At 33.6% G+C, this 23,330-nt stretch overlaps 1 protein-coding gene and 1 pseudogene across 1 annotated transcript; both read left to right on the plus strand.

The window, feature by feature from the left end:
* The first annotated feature begins 568 nt into the window (after positions 1-568).
* Positions 569-14,032, plus strand: LOC120200281 (annotated as a pseudogene).
* A 2,494-nt stretch (positions 14,033-16,526) lies between these two features.
* On the plus strand, positions 16,527-17,209 carry LOC120200272 (biogenesis of lysosome-related organelles complex 1 subunit 1-like). The gene is made up of 3 exons (XM_039201159.1): positions 16,527-16,741; positions 16,839-17,044; positions 17,115-17,209. The coding sequence occupies exons 1-3, from the start codon at positions 16,588-16,590 to the stop codon at positions 17,202-17,204; spliced, it is 450 nt and encodes a 149-aa protein (XP_039057090.1). The 5' UTR covers positions 16,527-16,587; the 3' UTR covers positions 17,205-17,209.
* The last annotated feature ends 6,121 nt before the right edge of the window (positions 17,210-23,330 follow it).

The following is a 23,330-nucleotide window of genomic DNA, read 5'->3' on the forward strand; positions in this document are numbered from 1 at the left end:
TCCTATTATGGTCTACTGAACCCAAACATCTAAAATATTTCCATCTAAGCTGAAAGCTTAATGTCTGTTACTACCTGAAATATCCGTAGGATCTCCGCTCAGCATAAAAATCTGTAGATGTCTGAACCAATAAGGAAACATACGGTTATCTGTTATCTGCATGTCCTGTAGCATTATCTTGTAGTTCTGTATTACTAAGCTTCCCAAAGCTCACTCTGTTACTGACCTTTTCAGGTTACAAGAATCATATCAATGCATCTATCGACATCAGTAAGGGAGTTCTTCCGAAGTTGCTTGCAGAGTATGGTACATATGATTAGGGGGCATGTAGGTTGTATTTTGTTTTATATACGAGTCTGAAAATCTATTTTATTTATGAATACTGGTAAAGTTTACTTTTGTATTTATAAATGATTTTATGAGTTTACATGTTTTAATAAAAGTTTTAAATTTTCTGTTATTTTTACGGTGGGTCGCTCAGGTGGCCCTAATGTGACACCTCAGATCGGATTGGGTCACCCGCATCGGTCTGGGTGTGTTACATGGAGTGTTGTTCGAAGAGGTTTATATGACTCAACCATCTATATATGAACAAGGGATTGAAGGTTTGGTGTGCAAGCTCAATAAAGCTATCTATGGACTGAAGAAATCTCCTCGATCCTGGTTTGATAATCTTCGAGTTTATTTGGTTTCGGTTTGTTTTGTTTTGGCACGTTCAGATTCGTCGCTTTTTGTTCGAAAGACTGAAGGAAATGTAGTGTATATGTTAGTTTATGTTGATGAAATAAGTCTAATAGGGAGAAATTATGAAGAAGTTCAAAGGGTAATAGATGATTCCTTGAAAGATCTTGTAGCATCCCAAAAACAAGGTTAGTGGTTAAAATGTAAGTTTTTGAAACTTTGTGGTTAATTTTGAAAAATTAAAAGTTTAGGGATTTATTTGGAATATTTTTGTGAATGATTGTTTAGCAAAGATTAAAAGAGGAATGGGCATTTTGCTCTTTTGGTAATTAATGAATTTAAAATTTGTTAGTGGTGTATTATATACACGTGGAAGGAAATGAAGATTTACAGAGAAATCTAGAGTCCTTTCTTTATCATTTCTTCTTCTTCTCTACGTGAGTGTTTGGTTAAGGTAAGAGACCTCTAAGTTTGTTACTTCTTGAATTTTTAAGTTGGTTTTGATTCTTGGGGTGTTAGGAAAGCTTAAGGAAGTTTAAATAGAAGTAAAAACTAAAAGATTTACAAGTTGTGAGAGATTGAATAAAAGGGGTTTTTAAGTGAATTGTTGAGAAAGAGTTGGTAAATGGAATTTGAAGTCATATTTGACTTGTCAATGGTCTAATTAATAAGTTAGAAGTATTAGAAAGGATTAAAAACATATTTGAAAATATGGCATGGTTTTTAGATTCAAGTATTGAAGTGGGATTTTGGATGTTAAGGAATATTTAAGTGATATAATTTAGTTTTGATAAGTATATTTGAGTTTAATGATTTGAAAGGAGTTAAAAGAGTGGAAGTTAAGTAAGTTTTGGCAAATTTTTGGATTAAAAGGAATAAGTTCTGGGCAAGGGGTATTGGTATTGGATGAATAGTACCGATACTTCCAAGCAAAAATAGGGGAGATATGGGTTTAGGTATCGATACTGTTCTTCCAGTATCGATACCATACGGTGAAGTTGTGCAAATCAATAGTGTTGTATCGATATCAAAGGAAATGTATCGATACTAATGTATAAGTATTGGTACCATTTTGAGAGATGAAATTCCATAATCGAGAATAGGTATCGATACTGAAGTATAATATCGATACTATAGTGTAGAAGTATTGGTACTAGATCTTAGGTACCGATATTATTCAAAGTGAAATGGTGAATTAAGTGCTTCATTTATCTTAAATTATTGGTGATTGATTTATAATATTATGAATTAAGATATTTATTTAGATTGTATATTTGTGTAGATATTGAACGAAGGCAAGATCCGAACGATTCAAAGTTGTAAGATTGATCTAGAGTGTTAAGTGTTTTGATTTAACTAAGTTAGGCTAAGATGAGTGCATACTATTATAATATATGGTGATATGGGAAATAAGACTTGCGACGAGTCTATTTCCAATGTTAGATTACATGATTTTATGAATACAAGTATATTATTAATATGATTTCTATGTGTAGATGAATACATGCATATGTATATATGTTTCGTGCATTGTTATATATGAGCTATGTGTTATATATTATACTATGTGTTACATGATCTATGTGGATATATGAGAAAATGATATAAGCTATGTGATCATGAGCTATGTGAATAAATGTATGTGTGATAATCTATGTGAACTGGTAAAATTTACCTAAGTGATTAAATGAAAAAAATGAGAGCTATGTGAAATGTGATACTTAACTATATGATTATATGAATATGTGAAATGTGAAAATGTTATATGTGAATACATGCCTATGTGATAAGATATGTGAAATGTTATAAAAGGTAAAGCCCATAAGTATGTGATATGAGAGCTAATGGTATAATTGGCATGCCAAGAGTCGTGGGTTCTACGCGGTCCTTCGGGACAATCTACGTGGTCCTTCGGGACATTTCTACGCGGTCCTACTGGATAATACTATGTGGTCTTTCAAGATATTTCTATGTGGCACTTCGGTATAATTTATATGTGACACTTCGGTGCAATTTATACGAGCTGTGATTATATCATTTGTGTATAACCTCAATGCACTCACATACCTTAAGTTCTCAATTATGTACCATGTGCTATTAAAAGAAAAGATATAATGAACTGTGATAATGATAATTATAGTGACAATGATAATGATAATGATGTTGATAATGATATTGATGATGATGATGATCATAATGATGATGATGTTGATGTTGGTGATGATATATATATATATGTACTTATGCTTTTGTTATATGATGTGTTTTATAGTTTCTTTACATGATTGTATGAAATGCTTAGAATATAATTAAGCTATGAGATGTTTTATTTTACATTTTATATGCCTCACTAAGTCAATAACTTAGCATATGAGTGTTTCATACATATGTACAAAGAAGCAAGGAGATTAAAGCTAAGCAAGTCAAGACAACATACTCTACTTGAAAATCAGATCAGAAATAATTTGAACTGTATGTATTTTGTTATATTAAGTTTAGATGGCATGTAATTAAATGTTTAAATCGTATATGCTCTGATCGGTTTTGTAAAACCATGTGATTGTATTTAATGTAAATTATTCAGTTTATTTTAATTTTAATTTTAAATTTTCAACCATCTTATAAAAGTAAATGATTTGAAAAGTCAATGTGACACCTCGGATTCGTATCATGGTCGGATACGGGTTGGGGGTGTTACAGTTCTTGGTTCTCTTAGTTTATTTTTGGGTATTGAAGTATGTTATGATTTTAATGGATTAGTATTGAGTCAAGAAAAGTCATGTGTGACTTGTTGCAGAGGTATGGTTTTGATGATGCAAAAGGACTTCCAACTCATAAGGTTTCTACGTGTAAGTTGTCATCCCGTGATGGTGATTCCTTAACCAATGTTGCTGAGTATTAATGTAACATCCCAAAATCAGGGCTAGTGACTAAAATGTAAGTTTTAAAACTTTAAGGTCTAATTTTAAAATTTTGAAAAGTTTAGGGACTGAATTGGGGATATTTTGTGAATGATGAGTTAGTAAATATGGAATGAGGTAAGGGTAAATTGGTCTTTTCAAAGGAAATAATTTTTTATTATTCATTTATAAATGATATTACCACGTGAAAATGAGAGAAAAAGAGAAAAGAGAAGTCTATAAACTTTGCTTCTTCTTCCTCCTCTCCACCGTGAGCTTATTTTAAAGGTGAGAATGCTTTCAGTTGGTTAATTTTTGTAAGTTTTGAGTTGGTTTTATTCTTGGGATGTTAAGAAAGCTTAAGAGAAACTTAGGGTGGCTTAACACTAACAGAATTTCAAATTATGGGTGATTGATGAAAAATGGTTTTTAAGTGAATTGTTGAAATAGAGCTTGTTAATAAATTCAGAAGTCATATTTGACTTCTCATCAGTATGAATAAGAGATTAAAGAGGTTAAATGGGATGAATTACAAGGTGGAATAATTGGCAAGATTTTTAGTTTCAATTATTCTAATGAGATATTGAATGTTTAGATGTTTTAAAGTGATATAAGATAGTTTGATAAAGTATATTTGAGTTTTAAGTAATAAGAGGAGTGTAAAATAAGGAGTTTAGATAAGTCTTGATGAATTTTCGGGCTTTAAAAGTGAAATCTAGGCTATGAGTATCGGTACTGCTTCATCCATTACCGATACTTCAATAGTAAAAGTGTAATATTTGGTAAAGGGGTATCGATACTGGTTGAATAGTATCAATACAATAAGTTTGAATTTGACAAAGGTATTCATGAGGTATTGATACCTAGAGGGTAGTATCGATACCATAAGGTCAGTATCGGTACCAATTTTTGAAACAAGGATTTCGAATACAAAATGGGTATCGATTCCAGGCTTGGTATCGATACTACTACCATACCTTGAGTACCGATACTACTTCAAATGGAAAATAGAATTAAACATTTCTTTTAACTTAAGAAATTAAGGATCAAATTATAATACTTGGAATGTATGATTGTGTAGATATTGAGCACAAACAAGTTCCAGAATGACTGAAAAGCTAGAATCAATCAAGAAAGAGAAATCAAGTCATAGAAGTAATTGGGATCAAGTGAGGCTAAGGTGAGTGCATACTAGTGGCATATGGTATTTAATGGAAATAGGACTTGAGATGAGTCTATTTCCTATAGTAGTATGCATGAAGTCATGAACATGAGCATGTGTTTGATATGAGTATATGTGTTACATGATTGGTGTGAATACATGTTAATGTGATGAATCTATGAGATATGAGATATGATATATATATATATGACAATAGGGATATAAGTAATTGTATGAACATGTGATATGTGACCATATATGCTACATGATATATGTGAACATAAGAGAACAAATTATAAACTATATGATATAAGTGATTTCATGAGAAAGTGAAATAAACTATGAGATCATACGAAAATGTTATAAGATCTATGTGACCATATGAGAATGTGACATGAGCTATGTGACCACATGAGAATGTGAAATGAGATTATATGCATATGTGATATGAACATGTGAATATGTGATAAACAAAATGATAATGCCCATGTTATGTGTCATGAGAGATAGAGGTATAGTTGGCATGCCAAGAGTCGAGGGTTCTACGTGGTCCTTCGAGACATATATGTAATCCTTTGGAACATATATGCGGTACTTCAGTACACTTATTTGGTCCATTGGAATATGTATATGGTTCTTAAAGAGTTATCCTTTGGGACATATGTATAGGTCCTTCGAGACATAGATAAGGTCCTTCGGGACAAATTTCACATGCCACTCAGTGGATCTTTATACGAGCTGTGGTGACAGCATTTGTGTACAATCTCTATGTACTCACATATCTTTAGTTCTCACATGTGTACATGGGCTAATAAAGAGATAACAATAAACACATTATATATGCTTTGTGCTATGAAACATGTGAAATCATATGTGTGTTATATGTTATACTGAAATAATAGGTACAAGATCATATGTTAAAAAGGATTAATGATATTATATGATAATGATAAAAATGTGGATGATGATATATGTAGAGGTGAATAATTGTTGCATGACAAAATATATGATTTTTGTATGACATGATAGTATAGATTATACATGCATTGTTAGGACTTAAAGTTCATATTGTATGTTTTACTATGTCTCACTAAGTCACAGACTTAGCATGTGTATGTTTCATACGTAGGTTCCGACATGAAAAAAAAGGAGTGAAGATAGGCGATCCAGGTCAGCTCCTCCTTTCCACATATCATATCAGAAACACATTTGAATATATGTATTTTGTTATATAGAATGTAGTTGGCATGTAGTTACAAGATTCAAATTGTATAAGCTTTGATAAGTTTTGTAAACTCTTTGAATGAATTTGCATAAATTATGCAGATTTATCTAATAAAAGTGGGAACTTTTCATTATTTTGTAAAAGTGTTTTGAAAAGTCAATGTGACACTTCATATTCGTATCCGGATCATATACGAGTTGAGGGTATTACAATTGAAGTATAGTGGGTGCTCTTCAATATGTTGTAGTGACTCTTCCTGGCAGTGCTTACTCAGTAAATAGAGTTTGTCAATTCATACAAACACCGCTTGACATACATTTTCAGGCTGTCAAAAGGATTTTATGTTATCTTTAAGGAACAACTAATTACGGATTACATTTCACTTCATCATCAAGGTTATCTTTAACTGGGTTTGCTGATGCTACTTGGGCCTCTGATGTCAATGATAGGCGATCAACCTTGGGATATAGTCTTTAATTTTAGAGGCAATCTTATTTCTTGGAGCTCTCGTAAGCAGCAAGTTATTGCACGTTCTACTACCGAGGCAGAGTATCAGAGTGTTGCCTCGGCTGCTGCTGATTTGGTGTGGGTTATGTCTTTGCTCAAAGAGCTTCATATGAATGTGCATGGCCGAGAAACCTTGTGGTGTGATAATAGTAGTGGTGTAGTTGTTTGTGCTAATCATGTGCTTCACTCAAAGTTCAAGCATGTTGAGTTTGATCTGTTTTTGGTCCGTGAGATGGTTGTTGCTAGTAAGCTGTAGGTGCATGAAGTTCCAACGCATGAACAAGTTGTTGATGTCCTGACTAAGCCACTCTCGGCACCTATGTTTGTGAAACATCGTCAAAAACTTCTGGTCACGCAGCTACTGTATAGAAGTTTGGAAAAGCATGGAGAATGTTGATGTCTCAAGATGTTGTATAAAAGTTTGGAAAGCATAGAGAATGTTGAGAGTATGTGAGAATGCACAGAAGGTTGATGAATGTAATAGGTTTCTGTTATGTAAACGGTTATGGGGTTATGAGTTTTTTAGGCTTTTTTGTTATGTAGTTTTCTGTTATGCATTATGTTTTAGTTAGGTTGTTGTACACTATGCAGTTATAAGTAGGCTTGGCTTGTAAAGACTTGGTATGTATTTTATCAAAAACAAGGTTCAGAGAGCCTCTTCTCTTTTATCTTCTCTATTCTTCATTCATTAAGCTTAGGTTTAGAATCTTATCAGACATTACTCTATGATGACACATCAACATCATAATTAAATTCTTAATGGTAGAGTACTAAAATTAACTTAAAATAAACGTTAGGTATAACTTTAAAAGAAAATAGAGTTTAAGTACCAAAATAAAAATAATAATTTAGATACTAAACATATAGTTTATCCTATTATGATCAATATGTATGTTAAGTGTTGGTGCTATTGAATGTTGGTGCTATAAAGTATGTAAAATAAATAGTGAAAATTGGCTAAATTTCGCCATCATACACAGCATATTACTGTTAAAGCTTACATTATCAGCAGTAAAAACAGTTAATTAACAGACCCAGCATTTGCAGCACTTTAAACATCATGTTAGTGTTGGTTTAAGTGTACTTAATTAGAGGAAGAGATAAGAAAAAAAGTACTAAACAAGTGATTAGCTGAGATTGAAAACTTTTTTAAATACTGAGTCAATCAATCAAATTCAATGCCTTGTATGTCCTTGTTATATCTTCGAAGATGGTCTTTAAAAACCTTTGAATTATTTTTGGAAACCTCCAAATTTTCGACTGAAATTATTATCTCTCCATTAGTCAAGATCTTTAGATAGATCTATCTATCTATCAGAGTCTTCGACTAGAACACATCCTATGAATACAAGTTTCTAGTCAACTAGCATAGATAAAACCTCTTTTGGACCCATATGATATGCCAAAACGAAATCTAAAGTTTAACTATTAGATCTACCTAGTTTATCGATCTAAAATTAATTATCATAACCTTACGGCTGACACACACTAAAGATCATTTTATAAATACCCCTCACCACGACTGAGAAAGGGGTTAACACCTTTACAATGGACATTTATCCTTTTCTTTCTTCTTCCCGTGGTAACTTATTCTCTTCTTTTAAACACCAACCATCGTTGTTCTTCCACCGATCGTGATTTTCCACTCAACTAAGAAGGGACGAACCTCCTACTATCTATCGACGAATCCAACTTATAATTGTCATAAACGGACCTAATAACATGTAAACTCGAAATCGTGTCCGAAGGTGTTCTCTACAGTTGAGTCGGTAATTGATGCAGCAGTGTCAAAAGAGCCCCGCATGGGTGCTTCACTCCTCCGCTTTTTCTTCCATGATTGTTTTGTCAATGTAATTTCCTTTGTTTTATGTCATTTTCCTTCTACACACATCATTCAATTTAATAATAGAGTGAACCATGCATGCATAACCTACACGAAATTCCATTCTTGGAATCAACAAGTGCTGATTTATGATCATGAGATGCCATTGGTTACTAATTATGTGTTTGATGTATAATTATGACAGGGTTGTGATGGGTCAATACTCCTGGACGACACTTCTTCTTTCACGGGGGAGAAAATCACAACTCCAAATAATAATTCCTTGAGGATTCGAGGTCGTCGATGCCATTAAGGCTAATGTGGAGAAAGTTTGTGTTGGTGTAGTCTCATGTGCTGACATCTTAGCCATTGCAACTCAGTATTCCATTGTAAAGCTCGGAGGGCCCGACTGGGAAGTTAAGCTCGGAAGAATGGACTCAAAGACAACAAGCTTTTCTGCTGCAAATAGTGGTGTCATCCCTCGTCCTACTTCCACACTCGCCCAACTCATCAATAGATTCCAAGCACAAGGCCTTTCTGCCAAGGACATGGTTGTATTATCCGGTATCATATCCTGCACTATTTTTTTATATGTTCAGACTTTGGAGCTTTACTTTAAATTGGTTCATGGTGTTGTTCCTACAGGGGCTCACACCATTGAGCAGGCGAGGTGTCACTACAACAAAATAGAGTTTTAACGGCGTTTTTTTAGTCTTATAGTGGCGTTTTTAAGCGCCGCTAAAAGCACTTACGGCGATTGAAAAAACGCCGCAAGAAGCATCGGCCATACCAGCGCCGCTAAAAATAGCGGTGTTTGAGAACAAAAAATGCCGCAATAGGTCAAGATCTATCACGTCGTTTTTAGAACAAACGCCGCAAAGGGTCGATATCTATAGCGGCATTTTTGAAACAAACGCCGCAAAAGGTCGAGATCTATAGCGGCGTTTTTGGAGACAAACGCCACAATAGGTCAGATCTATAGCGGCGTTTTTGGAACAAATGCCGTAAAAGGTCAGATCTATAACTGCGTTTTTGGAACAAACGCCGCAAAAAGTCAGATCTATAGATGCGTTTTTTATACAAACGCCGCGAACTAAAACTACTTTTTCAAATGTTGTTTTCTACTTTTTTTACCCAAATTTAAAATTTTAACATATAGCATTATCAAATAAACTTGACATCCATAACATCAAACTTAAACTTGAAATTCATAACAAAAAACTTGAAATTCATAATAATAAATCAAAGTTTACATTAATGTAGTTCAACATTGTTAACTAGAATAAACAATAATATGAGCCATAACCACCAAAAAGTATAACAATACTCAAATCCAAAAACCCTTCACAAAATAGCTACCAATAGAAGATGATGCAAATAGAAGCTTTTTTATATTAGTCCATCTTCCAACACCATAATGAGCAATTCCTTCAACCAACTTAATCACCTCAGCAAGGGTCCACATCCTTTGATGCTTCTTCCTATCACAAGTTGTTCTGGATGTTTTGGTTCTTTTACGCTCTTCTTCGTCAGATTCAGATGCTGAAAGCTCACAATCAGATTCAAACTCCTGGCAAGAAAATGCGAAAAATTATCTTAAACTTTTATCAAGCATAACAAAGTTGTAAGGTTCACTAATTCATAGGCCATAACATGCAAAAACGAAAATCGAGGAACAAGAATGCTATCTCACCTCATGCAAGTTTGATCAAAAGTATCACATCTTTCATGGTCACTTGGATTTTGAATTCTCGCTCGAAGTTTTTATAGAAGCAAACATAATATCATAATATAATCCAAACAAAAGTTCCATAGAGTGTACGACTGCTGAAGTGCTGATATTTGTGTCACTCAAGACTTCTCATTTCTATTGAAGTTCTAACATAGGGATATGGAAATATGTCCACCAAAGAAACTTCAAATATGTAGAAAAGCTCACACTTGAGTCCGTATATCATGGGCTAATATGATATAATAATTAATTTCTATACTAAAATACAACAAAGTAAGTAAATAACCCTACCAACATGTAAACAAATATGTGTTGCCATCAGACACAGAGGATTGTGAAAAATCATTTCCTTACCCCCTAATATTTTTATATGCATTGTGTGAAACATCACCAATCTGCAAGAAGAATTTATCAATATTTTTTTCCTCATTATGCATGAGTTTTTCTAGATTTCATGGCAACCATACAACAATCACTGCCAAAATAATGACTAAAACATAAACAAGCTACTGAAGAGAGAGGGAAAAGCGAAAAACATGGTTAGAATGTATGCCTGAACTATATCAGATTTCGGTACTACAACGCTACCACGAACTTCCTGCAATTTTCATTTGCAACCTCATCACTCAACTAGTCCAGTTCTAGACACAAAAAAGTAAAGTACACAAGTTTTTGAAGCAGAAAATACCTTGCTGAAGTATCGCTTAAGCAATAACTCCTTCACCATGCCACACATGCCATAGAAATAAAGCAAATTAATCACTAGCTCCAGAAACAATTTTCATAAGATATGTGTCAACAGGTTCTGGAGGGTGACTAGCTCCAGAAAATTAATCACAATAAACAACAAAAGTATATGGGGTTATCTAGGTAAAGTGATAAAACAGAAAACTAAAACACAAAAGAAGTAACACAAGTCAATGACTAAAGTTCAACAATCTAATTCTCAAGAGAAAAGAAACAAGAATTAGCATAACACAAGCATGAGTTTAGCTATCCAGTTTGTGCCTTTGATATAAGCAAACATTTCGTGCCAAGCAACCATGTTGCCGTAAGAACCAGATCAATGTTAGCCTTTACATAAGTGAGACAATATCCAATGTTTCAAAAAATATATATATCAATGACCATGTAACTGCAGACATAGGTTAGGGGGAAAATCCTTCTCAAACCACAACATGACGAAAGAAATCCAATCATTTTATCCAGTAGATTAGAAAGAAAACTAAAAATGTTTTCCATTCGACTCATTTTCTACTCCTCTTTCTTTAGTATTTTGCATCAAACTTTTATTTGTAACCACAACATATAGGTTATATGTAAAATAATTCAGTGATGTCACAAAGTATCCAATGATTCAGTATCTATTCAAGTTTAATAAGTTTGATATCTACTCATGTCACAAATAATTCAGTGACAAAAGAACTTTGAGCTAATAACCAGGTAGCCCAATGTTATCAATGAGTTTGGTATCTGTTCAAGTTTAATAAGTATGTTTGAACATTGAACCAAAAAAGGACAATAAAAATAATAGAAGAAAAAGAAGTTAAAGCAAGTTTCATGTTAAAACTCATCAGGAAATGCCATACACTGCAGTTCTTGATCTGTTTGCCCAAGTATTTAGAACTCAATGACAACGTCAAATTTAGTCTTAGTTAAAAGGTCTCCAAAGGTAAAAAGAAATATTAATTTTTTAGCGAATAAAGAGAATATAAATGAAAAACTGGGAAACAAAAGGAGTACATAATGAACAACAGAAAAAGGAAGATGAAACTTTATGCACAAGTTTGTTCGCAGAAGAGGACAGAAGAATGAGTTTGTTTGAATTAATGTGTTGTAAAACCAGAAAAAGAAATGAATAATTCACATTCTGTGAAACCAAAGCTTCAACGGTGGGGTAGTTATTCACAAATAGATGAGATAACAAATGAGATAAAGAAAATGAAAGATGAATTAAAAGCTACTAAATAATGGGAGGAGTAGAAAGGTAGTCTGAAAAAAATCAGGGATATATAGAGTATTTTGCAGATTCTAAGAGGCAAAAATAGAGATCAATCAAGTTCAAAGAGCAATCAAAAGACTCTAAATTAGGTGAGAGTATCTAATCCAACAATATCAGAGAGTAAGAAACTAGTAATGGTTATTATAATGGATAAAAAAGGTAGGTGTTCTTATCAAAGATGGACAACAGTATGGGTGGCACTAGCCATTGTGCTAATGCTCTAGAACAAAATAATAAGGAGAAGAATTTCCAAAATTTCCCTTTTGGAAATTCTAGAATTGTGATGCCAAGACCAAAGGTGAAATTACAAATCTTTGGTGGAAGTAATCCCATGAGTTAGATTAAAAAATACCAAAAGTACTTCAATCTATTCAGCATTCCAAAAGAAAAGAGATTAGAGATGAATTCAATATATTTAGCAAAAAAGCAAGCATATTATGATCATTTTCGAATTCAGTAAAAAGCAAGCATTTAATTTGAGTTAGCTTTCACAATTATCGTTTTCTAGAACTTAATTCCTTCGATTTTTTCCATGGCGAATATTATGGGAGTACAGGGAAATCAAAATTTATAATAACCAACAACAACTTCTATAAGAGAAACAGCAATTGAAGATAAAAGAACAATCTGAAAGTTATTCTTTAAAGGAAAAACAACTAACCATATTGGGGTTTATGCAAACAGTGAACGGCAACACTGTGTGAACCTAATTGCATTCCCTTCCATTTCGTAAACCCTAAAAGCTAGCAATGGCTAACTCTGGGTAATCACTCTCCTGAAAGCAATAGAAAAAAGAGATTAACATTGCATACAAATATACTCGAAAGCATGAAACACGAAGAACCCAGATAAGATATGAAAATTTTAAGATAAAACCAAAATGAAAATCAAGTAATCGAGATGTAGCTGGTGATTTTGGACCAAAAAAGCTTCAAAATTACAATCAAATCTAAACATATGAAGTCAACAAAGGATAAAAAAAATTGGGAAGAAATGATGGAACTTTACAGTGAGGGAAATAATAGGAAGAGAAGGCGATGAAGAAATAGATTTGAGAGAAGATATACTTCAAAATTTGAAGAGATACAGAGAGACGATGAAAGAAAAGGAGGAAGAATATATATAAAACAAGTACAGAGAGAGAGAGTGGCGTGTCTGAGAGGAGGCTGAAGTGCTTTTTTGAATTTTTAAAAACTTAGTATCACGCTAATTTAGTGGCGTTTTTGTACAAACGCCGCTAAATACTCGTGCTTTAGCGGCGTTTTAAGCACAAACGCCGCTAAATACTCGTGCTTTAGTGGCATTTTAAGCACAAACGTCGCTAAATACTCATACTTTCGTGGCGTTTTTTATATAAGTGCCGCGATGGAGTAATACTTTAGTGGTGTTTGTGCTTAAAACGTCACTAAAGTACGAGTCTTTAGCGGCGTTTATAGAAAAATGCCACTAAATCACGAGTATTTAGCGGCGTTTTTCGCTAAAGTACTACTCTATAGCGGCGTTTGTTTAAAAAACGCCGCTAAAGTATCATTTTGTGGCGTTTGGATTGTAAACGCCGCTATATATTTAAATTTTGTGGCGTTTACTCTCCAAACGCCGCTAAAAACGCCGCTACATAACAGTTTTGTTGTAGTGTGTGTGGTCATTAGAAATCGGATATACAACGAAACGAACATCGACAGTTCATTTGCGAAGGCAAGGCAAAGTAACTGCTCGATAGCGAGCGGCTCAGTGGACAACAACCTTGCACCCTTAGATGTGGAAACCCCAAATTCTTTTGATTTGAAATACTTCAAGAACCTCTTGAACAACAAGGGTCTGCTCCACTCGGATCAGATACTCTTAAATGGCGGATCCACCGATTCGTTGGTTAAAACATACAGTAAGAACGTGAAGGCATTTTATTCGGACTTTGTTACCGCAATGATGAAGATGGGAGATATAACGCTGCTCACCGGATCAAATGGTGAAATCAGGAAGAATTGCAGGAGGCCTAATTAGTTATCTATACCGTAATGTTGAAAGCCAAGCTTGATTTAATATTCAATCTCTGTGGCATAATATACATGGATAGAAATTGTGTAGAAGTCTTATGGATTATTGAGAAAGTTCATGAAGCATTATGATAAGATAAAATAATAAAAAGATAATATAAAATAAAATAATATACGAAATTGTGAGTTAAATAAGTTTAATAAAGTCGTGAGAGTTTGTGTAAACTAGCAGCTACTAGTATATTGTAAAAATATTTACACTTCTATTTTGTGTGGTAGTAATTATACTAATATTTGTTAGTTATAAACTCATATTGTGTGTTCATTATATGTTTTTAACAAATGGTATGAGAGTTTACTTCAATTCTACGTTATTAAAAAATAATAATTATGATTTAATTAAAAATTACGAGATTGGAAAACGAATTATGTTAATTGATGTATTCAAATAAATGTCATACTTGATCTATAAGATTGTTGAGATTTCATCGAAGAAAGATACGTCAAGCTTGAAAATATATCAGTAGAAGCAGTTTTAATTAGTGAAGATAAAAGGACAATGAAGGAAGATCATAAAAAAAATAAGAAGAAGCTTTTTTTATTTTTCGAAGAGTAGATGAATATATCTTTTAAAAAATTTGGATGCGAAAACCGCAAAACAAGTCTTCAAAACGTAGAAAAAGCTAAAACAATTATATCTACATCCACTTAGAACAATGTTTGAGATTTTGAAAACGAAAAGTTTAGAAATAATCAATGAGCACGTTAGTTGTGTGAAAGTTATAGTAAATAAAATGAAATGAAACCGAAAAATTCGTGATGAGGTCAAAATGATGAAAAATATTTTACAGTCGTTAACATGAAGATTTTACCATGTAGTTGTAGTTATTGAGGAATCAAACGATTTCTTTTATATATAGTTAAAAGTAAGTTGAACGTCAACAAAGGTGAAGTCAACAATAACTACAAACGAGACAGAAAAATTTATGGTGGATATCATGGAAGATACAAAACTAGATGAGAAACACATGGATATGACAATCAATCACATGGAAGACTCCAAACAAGTGAAAACTATCAGACACCTATCTATGGACAAGGTTTTAGAGGCAAAGACGAATTTCAATAAGAAAATTAATCTTAAGTACATTGTTATAATTGCAACAAATAAAGTCATTATAGTTAAAAGTGTAGATCATGTCTTAAGTATGAAGTCCTGCAACAACAATTGAAGAAAATGTAAAGAAAATTAAAAATTCAAGGAAAATATTTGATATTTTGAACATTGTGTCAGTTCACATGTATGGTCAAAAGGAGTTATTTATGGAGTTAAATAAAATAATTAATGGTCGAGTATATTCTAGGATGATTTGTACGTAGAAGTTAAAGACAAGTGAAAATTATATGATTACTCAAATGAATGGAGAAAGGAAATGTAAATCAAATGTTTATTATGTACCATCTTTGAAAGACAACGTCATCAATCTTTGATAACTTTAAAAAGTGATATAAAATTTATATAGAAAAAAAAACATTCACTTTTCATTAAAAATAAAAATAGAGAATTAATTACTCAAGTTGATATGACGCGAAATTATCTCTTTATTATTGAATTCGAATATATAAATTAAAAGATATAATTTGAAAGAAATTCTCTTACACATGAAACATCTTCCATCTTAAAAAAAATCATCTAAAATCATTCCCATAAATATACGAGTATCGAAAATCTACCTCTATTGTTACAATCATATATCCCATCACCTCTAAAGCTGAAATCTTATATCTTCTGTCAATATGTCATGACGTCGAGATACATTTATTGAACTTTCATAGTTGAGATGTCTTCTTCATAACCGATTGCCTTGGGCTGTCTCCATATTAACCGACTAAATGAGCTCAGATGTCTTTGCTATCTAAAGAAAATGAATATGCCTCCACCTCTAGACACCGTTGAGTTACTTTCGTCGAGATCGAAAAGCCTTCACCCCAAGCTTACGACTTATATAAACCATTCAAGAGGTTGGAGAGCCCCTGCTCTAAAAATAGGAGTGATTCCGTTGCGTTTTAACTAGTGTTGAGGTGTCCTTTGTCCTAGCGAGAGATATCACGACTCTTTTGTTTCTACCAAGATAAGATGTCTCAATTATACTAGCTTAATATAAAAAAGTTGAAGTTGCCTTCACTACACCTGTTATGTATTTTCATAGATTGAGTTGCTATATCTAAACCGATCGAAATAAGAAGCTTTTGGGTCATGACACAAGGCCCAACATGTGGACCTAAGTGAGTTGATCTTATATTAAGTTGTTCTATGCTTTTGGATATTGGTTAAGGGAATCGAGCCTTTTTAGCATGATTGCCATCGAGTCTAAGGCCTAAAGAACACATTTATAATAATAATTATTATCATTTAAAATTAAAATGGTTGATAATTCCACCTTTGGCCTAAAGAAGTCGATACCGAAATTTGGTGAAGTCCGAATAGTGTTGCTGCTAAAGCAGTTGACTTTACAAACAACGCAACACAAACACAACTCCAGAAAAACAAACTGAGCAGAAATGAACTCAACGCAGCTTCCACAGACGCGTGGGCGCGTGTTATCCCCATCCGAGATGACCAAATCCCGACCCGGCGCAGGAGATCTTGAATCTTCTTTAATCCAAATTTACCACTATCACCATCAGACTTCACTCCAGCTCCGGGATCAGGCCGGTCCGGTTATTTTCTCCCTTCCCCCCTGTTAATTTCAGTTTTGTGGTTCCAAATTTTTAATTAAGTAATTTATTAAAAATGAATTTGATTGGAGCAGAGAAAGCGAAGAAAGATGCGATTAGGAAGGCGGGGAGAGTGTCGGATTTGTTGGTGGAGGTCGTGAATGGCGGTGTGCAAGAGCCGTTTATAAACGAGAAGCGAATCGAGGCGAAAGTTCGTGCTTTGGCTTCAACCATTGCTTGTTTCATGAAGCAGACCGATCAATGGCTTGCTGCTTCTCACGACATTAACACTGCTGTTAAGGTTTTTTTTAGCCTTTTTTTTAATCGCACTCGTCCTTCACTCTTTTTACTTAATTACGACTGGTTTCTAGGAAATTGGAGACTTCGAGAACTGGATGAAGAGCATGGATTTTGATTGTAAGAGTATCAACGCGGCAATTCGCAACATCCATCAACGATGACATAAGAATACGAGTACGCGATTTTATTAATTCCTTACATTTCTTTTTCAAGTTAGCCTCAATCAAATCATAATGTACCCTCGCTACTACTACTGTTTGTTTCTGGGAATTAAATGGGATTCTGGTATTTACTTAGAGTACATTTGACGATGAAAGTTGAGCTTGGAAGTTAGAAGGAACCATAGATCATAAACGGTTTGATGCTGGTTCTCTTGGGGTATATGAGCATGGCTTAATATGTCTATGTGATTGCTTTGCAAAAAAAAAATGTTACTTCTATGTAATTCTGGGGTTCTCCGTTCTCAAATCCTATTTGGGAATGTGTTTTTAACGTCTGGAGCATCTTCCACAAGCGGGAAGAGCTTTTTTTCTCTTCTTTTCTTTGGATTATGTTAATTTATTCATGATGTTTTAGTAAAAGACTGGTACAGTAACATACTCTCCGCGTGCGTTTGGTTCACGGAATATAAGATTACCGGTCAGAATAAAATATTATCAGGGAATAGGATTATTAGGAATGTTATATTTTGTGTTTGGTTGATTTAGCGGGAATGTAAGATTACCGTATTTGGTTAAATGAATAAAAGATTATTGGAATGTATATTTGACTAAATTATCCTTATTATATTTGTTTTTTAACAAGTTGGAAAATATTTATATATTTTCTTTATAAAATTTAAATTCATAAAATTTATATAATTTTTTTTACAAAATTGAAAATATAAAAAAGTTTAATGAAATGGTAAAATTTTATTTTAACCCCTGAACTTCATATAAAATTTTAATTATAGATTTGTTTTGTAAATCTAAAATAATTTAAGGATAAATTTATAATTTAACATTCGTATAATTTTTATTATTCAATGAAAGAATAAGAATATTTAAAAAAATTAAGGGTATTTTAGTCCAAAATGTCGGTAATCCAACAGTACTTAAGGAAAGGGAGGTAATGACATTCCCGATAATATACCCAAAAAATCCACTATTGATCATGTAAAATTACTGGGAATGACATTCCCGGTCAACCAAACGGGGGAATGTGGATTTCATTCCCATGGGAATCTAACATTCCCCCAACCAAACACACCCTCAGGGTGACCTCAACCATACATGTAAAGTTACATAATAAATGGCTTGTGTTGGATAATCTTGGAAATTGCTACATCTTCTACTTGGACTTAGGGACTGTTTGTTTACTTCAGAATGTTTAAGCGTTGAATGATTCAAATGTTGAATGATTCAGAGGTTCTGTATGAATTAGCTCTGAATGTGACATGCTGTTTGATAATGGCTCTAAATCATTCGGAATGTATTTCTGTGCTGAATTATTCATCACTGTTTTGCTGAATCAGTCAGCACTGAATCATTCAAATGTGAGAAACAAACAGTCTGAATGCTGAATTCAATGTGAAATAATTATTGCTACATAATATCAATAACCTCGTACCTCTCTCTAAGATTAAAATAAATTACATATTTTGAGCACTTTGTTTATATTTATAGCTAAAGAATTGCTTGTTTTACTATCTTGAAGAAAATGAAGGATATTGCACCTACTATACGGATTGTGAAAATTGATCTCCATCCTTCTCCTTTTATCATGGGTCATTTGCTAACTTTGCAGGCAGGCAGACTCCAATTGAAGTCCATGCTTCTTCTGACAAGCTTTGCTTTCTTACTGAGAGTCCTCCGATTTCACTTGTTCGTTTGATAACAAAGAAAACTATACCATTAGATATTTCTCGAACTCCAGTGCTTGGTCCATTGCTGGTGGGTGTTCCCCCCTAAGATTAAGTCGCAGGAACAGTTTGCTTGTGGTATGTGCGTGTGTGGCAGTGATTTGCTCCAGCCAAGGTGGTGAGATGTAAAAAAGATCTCTAATGTTCATGTACCTTGCATCCAATTTCTCCTTGAAGATACTAATTTTTTTACCCATATTATTATTATTATTATTATTATTATTATTATTATTATTATTATTATTATTATTATTATTATATTATTATCATTATTATTATTATTAAATATATTAAATACATATATAAATAATTAATTACAGACCCAATTACAACTGGACCGGCCCAGTTACAAACAAACCAGAACCGGTCCAGACCAACCAGAAACCCTAAACATTTGGGGGTTTCAGTTAGGGTTTCTTAAACCCTAATCCCAGCCGCCTCAGCTTGTTGCCGTTGGATCTGGCAAGATCCAACGGTCCAGATAGCTCCAGATGGAAACCCTAGGGTCTGATACCCTAGGGCCACGCGGCCGCCGTTGCTGTTCTCGCCGCCTCCGTCGCTGCCACGTCCCAACCGAAGGCTCCAGAAGCTCCAACGCCAGCCGTCCACGCCATGGCTACGGGGTGAGTCACCACTGGTAGTCCGGTGACTCACCGAGACCCCCTCTTCGGACCGGTCCGATGGCCACACCGGTGGTGGCTATAAAAGCCACCACCCGAACCTGAAAAAAAAGGAGAGACAGAGACAAAAAAAAAAGAGGAACAGAGAGAAAGATACAGAGAAACAAGAGACAAAACCGAGAAAAAAAATATATACAAAATACTACCAACGATCTCAGCAGCAAAGAAACAGAAAAGAAAGAAAAAGGAAGGAAAGAAACTTACCGAGGAAGCCTCGACCACCGGATCTCGCCGGAACCTTCGAAACACCGAAGGTACTTTTGTAGATTCGCTCCGATTAGGAGCTTTTTAAAGAAAAAGAACACCGGAAACATCCTTAGGACATCCCGATCTATTTAATGGTGTAAAAAAATAATTTTTCGGCCACCGGATGCGGTGGCCGGCGGTGACGGTCACGGCGGCAGACGGTTGCCGTCCGGTGACCGGCTTCCCTCCGATGAGGGAAGCTAGAGAGAAGCCAGAGCTCTCTCTGCTTGAGAGAGAAAGAAAAAAAAAATGAAATGAAGCTGGCCCTTCGGCCCAGCCGGTTTTGACCTTATATAGGCCTTCCCGAACGACGTCGTTTCGGGAAGGACTATGCGCGTAATTAGATAATAGTTAAACCCCGTCCGCCGTCCTTCTAACTTGTAAACTTTACATTTTAGTCACTAAATCGAATTCATAATACTTTTAATTTGATCTCGAAATTTTAATTTTATTTATTTTAGTCCTTTATATTAAAATAATATATTTAGGATAAATAACAGATTTAACCCCTTAATTTTAAAAAATAATATTTTAATCCCTAGTTTATATTTTTAATTTATTTTATTATAATATCCGAATTTTAGATAATTTTATTTTAGTCACTAAATTATCAAAAAAAGAAAATAGCATGTTTAATCCCTGTAATTCTGATTAATTATGAATTAGGTTTTTCAATTTTAATTTCACTATATTTTAGTCATTTATTTTATGTATTTTTTATTGCTTTTAAATATAGTTAGAATTGTATACTTGTTTATATATAATAAATATAATATTATTTTAAATAAATTATTTTAATATTTAGTTTTCAATATCAAAGAAAAGGACAGTCTTAAACAACTGGATGTCCTATTCTGATATTTTAAAATTAAAATTAAACAATATTATTTAAATTAATATTTATCAATATCAAAGAAAAGAGCTGTCTTAAGGCACCTAGAAGTTCTTTTCTGATATTTTTAAATAAATAAATATTTTTTATATAATTTTGAAATAATAGGATTATAAATTAAATATATTTTTGAATTTTTAAATTTTAATAATAGAGACAATTTATAATTAAAAAGTACCAATTTTGGGCGTTGTAGGGGTGCTAATCCTTCCCTAAACGTAATCGACCACGAATCCCTTTTTATTATTAAAAAGAACGAATTTTTGGTTATAAACGCAGATCAGTTCATCTTTTAACTGATGTTTTCTTAAAAACTTGTTAAAATAATTTTTAGGTATTCGACCTACCTGAACCCAAAAGGCCGATGGCGACTCCCAAATTATTTTCAAAACTATTTATTCACTTCAATTTTCCCGCCAAATAAATATTTCGTGCCCGGACGAAAACCGGTTACGACAGCTTGGCGACTCCGCTGGGGATCGGTCAAACTTTTAAAAATCAATTATAAATTGTCTCTATTAATTAAAAATTAAAAATTCATATATTTAATTTTTAATTCTTTCTTGTCAAATTTTTTATTTGTTTATTACTTTTATAATATTTATATGTTTTATTTTATTTGCAAGTATTTTATTTCATTATTTATTTTTCTGTAAAAGGTTTGAACATTTCTCCTCACACACAACACTTGCATTGCATTACATAAAGCTCTATAATTGAGTTGTCCCTTTTAAGTGGGAGTGAAAGCGACGTCTTCGTGAGAATTTATTCTCCGTGTCAGACCTAGCAAGTAACTTTCGGGGTTCATATGCTCTATGTCTTCGTGAGAATTTATTCTCCGTGTCAGGCATAGAGAAATGTATCCCCTCGAATTGAACTCGATCCACTTTAGTCTGTGATGGACTAGGATTGAGGGTTAGCAGCCTAAGGGGGCACTAACATGGACAATTCGAGTACCTTTACTCCTAGATCTGAAACCCTGCATATAAAAAAACCTTAGAAACTCTTCTAATCCGAAGTCATGCCGAAATTTTGTCTAAAATAGGTGTACACACAGGAGAAATGAATTCTAAACTTTCTTGTTTATTTATTTTCGTTAATGATTAAATTACATGTATATTTAAATTATTTAAATTTAGAAAAGCATGTTTAAATAAAAATATTTATGTAAATGTTATTATTAAATTTCTTTATTATGTAAACTAATTTATTTTCTTTTTGTGTGTTCTTTATTTTTCTGTTTGCATTGCATCATACAGGATAAAAACATTGATCCTTGTGTTAATTGTCTCATTGGAAAGCCTTCATCTATGGATAAAAAGTGTTCAAATCAAGTAATTCTAAACTCAGAAGTAAGACAGTGGGCTGAGGACTTACAAAGACAAGAAGGAGACAGTCTGCAGGATGATTATGTATCTGACTTGGCCAGTTATGCTCCAGTTTCACTAAAAAGAAATGATATGCAAGATTTGCGAAGCATTTGGGAAAGTTGGGATTCAAACAAAAAATTGCAGTTTTATCAGACTTACGGAGACATCCATATTTGCTCTATGTAGAAGTTGATGATGAATTACTCAGAGCCCTAATTCAATTCTGGAATCCAGGGTACAATTGCTTCACTCTCAATAAAGAGGATTTGGTCCCTACTATTGAAGAATACACAACTTTGCTACATATAGATGGGGCTTTGGAGAATCGAATCTATTCAAAGTCAATTAAAACTCAACCCTTTCGAGTTAAATTAGCAAAGATTGTCGGGGTACGAGAAGAATGGGTGGCATCCCGTACAAAACAAAAAGGCGAAAGCGAAGGCATTGCTTGGACCAACATTAAAGAACTTATTCAGAGTCATCCAGATATTAAAGTACGATTCGATTTATTTGCTCTGGGTATGTATGGTATGGTCATCTTCCCAAAAGTATTGGGATATGTTGAAGCTGCAGTGGTAGATTTGTTTGAACAGCTACCGAAAAAGATTAATCCTGCTTCTGCAATCCTAGCAGAGACCTTCAGATCGTTAAATGCTTGTAGAAAGATAGGAGGTGGACGATTTTCAGGGTGTACCCAGTTGTTATATGTTTGGATCCGTAGTCATTTCTGGAAGACAGAAAAGGTTTCATACCGACGCTTTAATACGGATTACTCACCATTAAAAGAATTTCTGGAGCAGGAATGGCCGAAAGAAATTAAGAAAGATATGTGGATCAATGTCTTTCGAAATCTGCAAAGCAATGACGTTGTTTGGCGAGCCCCGTGGCAAATACAAAGGGAATTCTTTTACAAATGTGGAGATTACAACTGGATAATACTGCTCGGATTATGGGGAGGAATTGGATATGCACCACTTCTGGTCATAAGACAGTATGAAGGTCGTCAATTTGTACCTGTCACTGCTGGATTACAGTCATCTGAATTCGCATTCACAGCAAAAATTATAAAAGAAGTATCATGGAAGCCGTTACAGCTTGGAAAACAACTTTTTGTATCCGAGCTAAAGCAGCAAAAGAAATGCTAACTCCTGATTATGAAGAATGGAGATCTGTCAGAAAAAACGAAAATATTCCTCTAC

The sequence above is a fragment of the Hibiscus syriacus genome, unplaced genomic scaffold (assembly GCF_006381635.1).
Source record: "Hibiscus syriacus cultivar Baekdansim isolate YM2019G1 unplaced genomic scaffold, ASM638163v2 tig00005936_pilon, whole genome shotgun sequence".
NCBI classification, from domain to species: Eukaryota; Viridiplantae; Streptophyta; class Magnoliopsida; order Malvales; family Malvaceae; genus Hibiscus; species Hibiscus syriacus.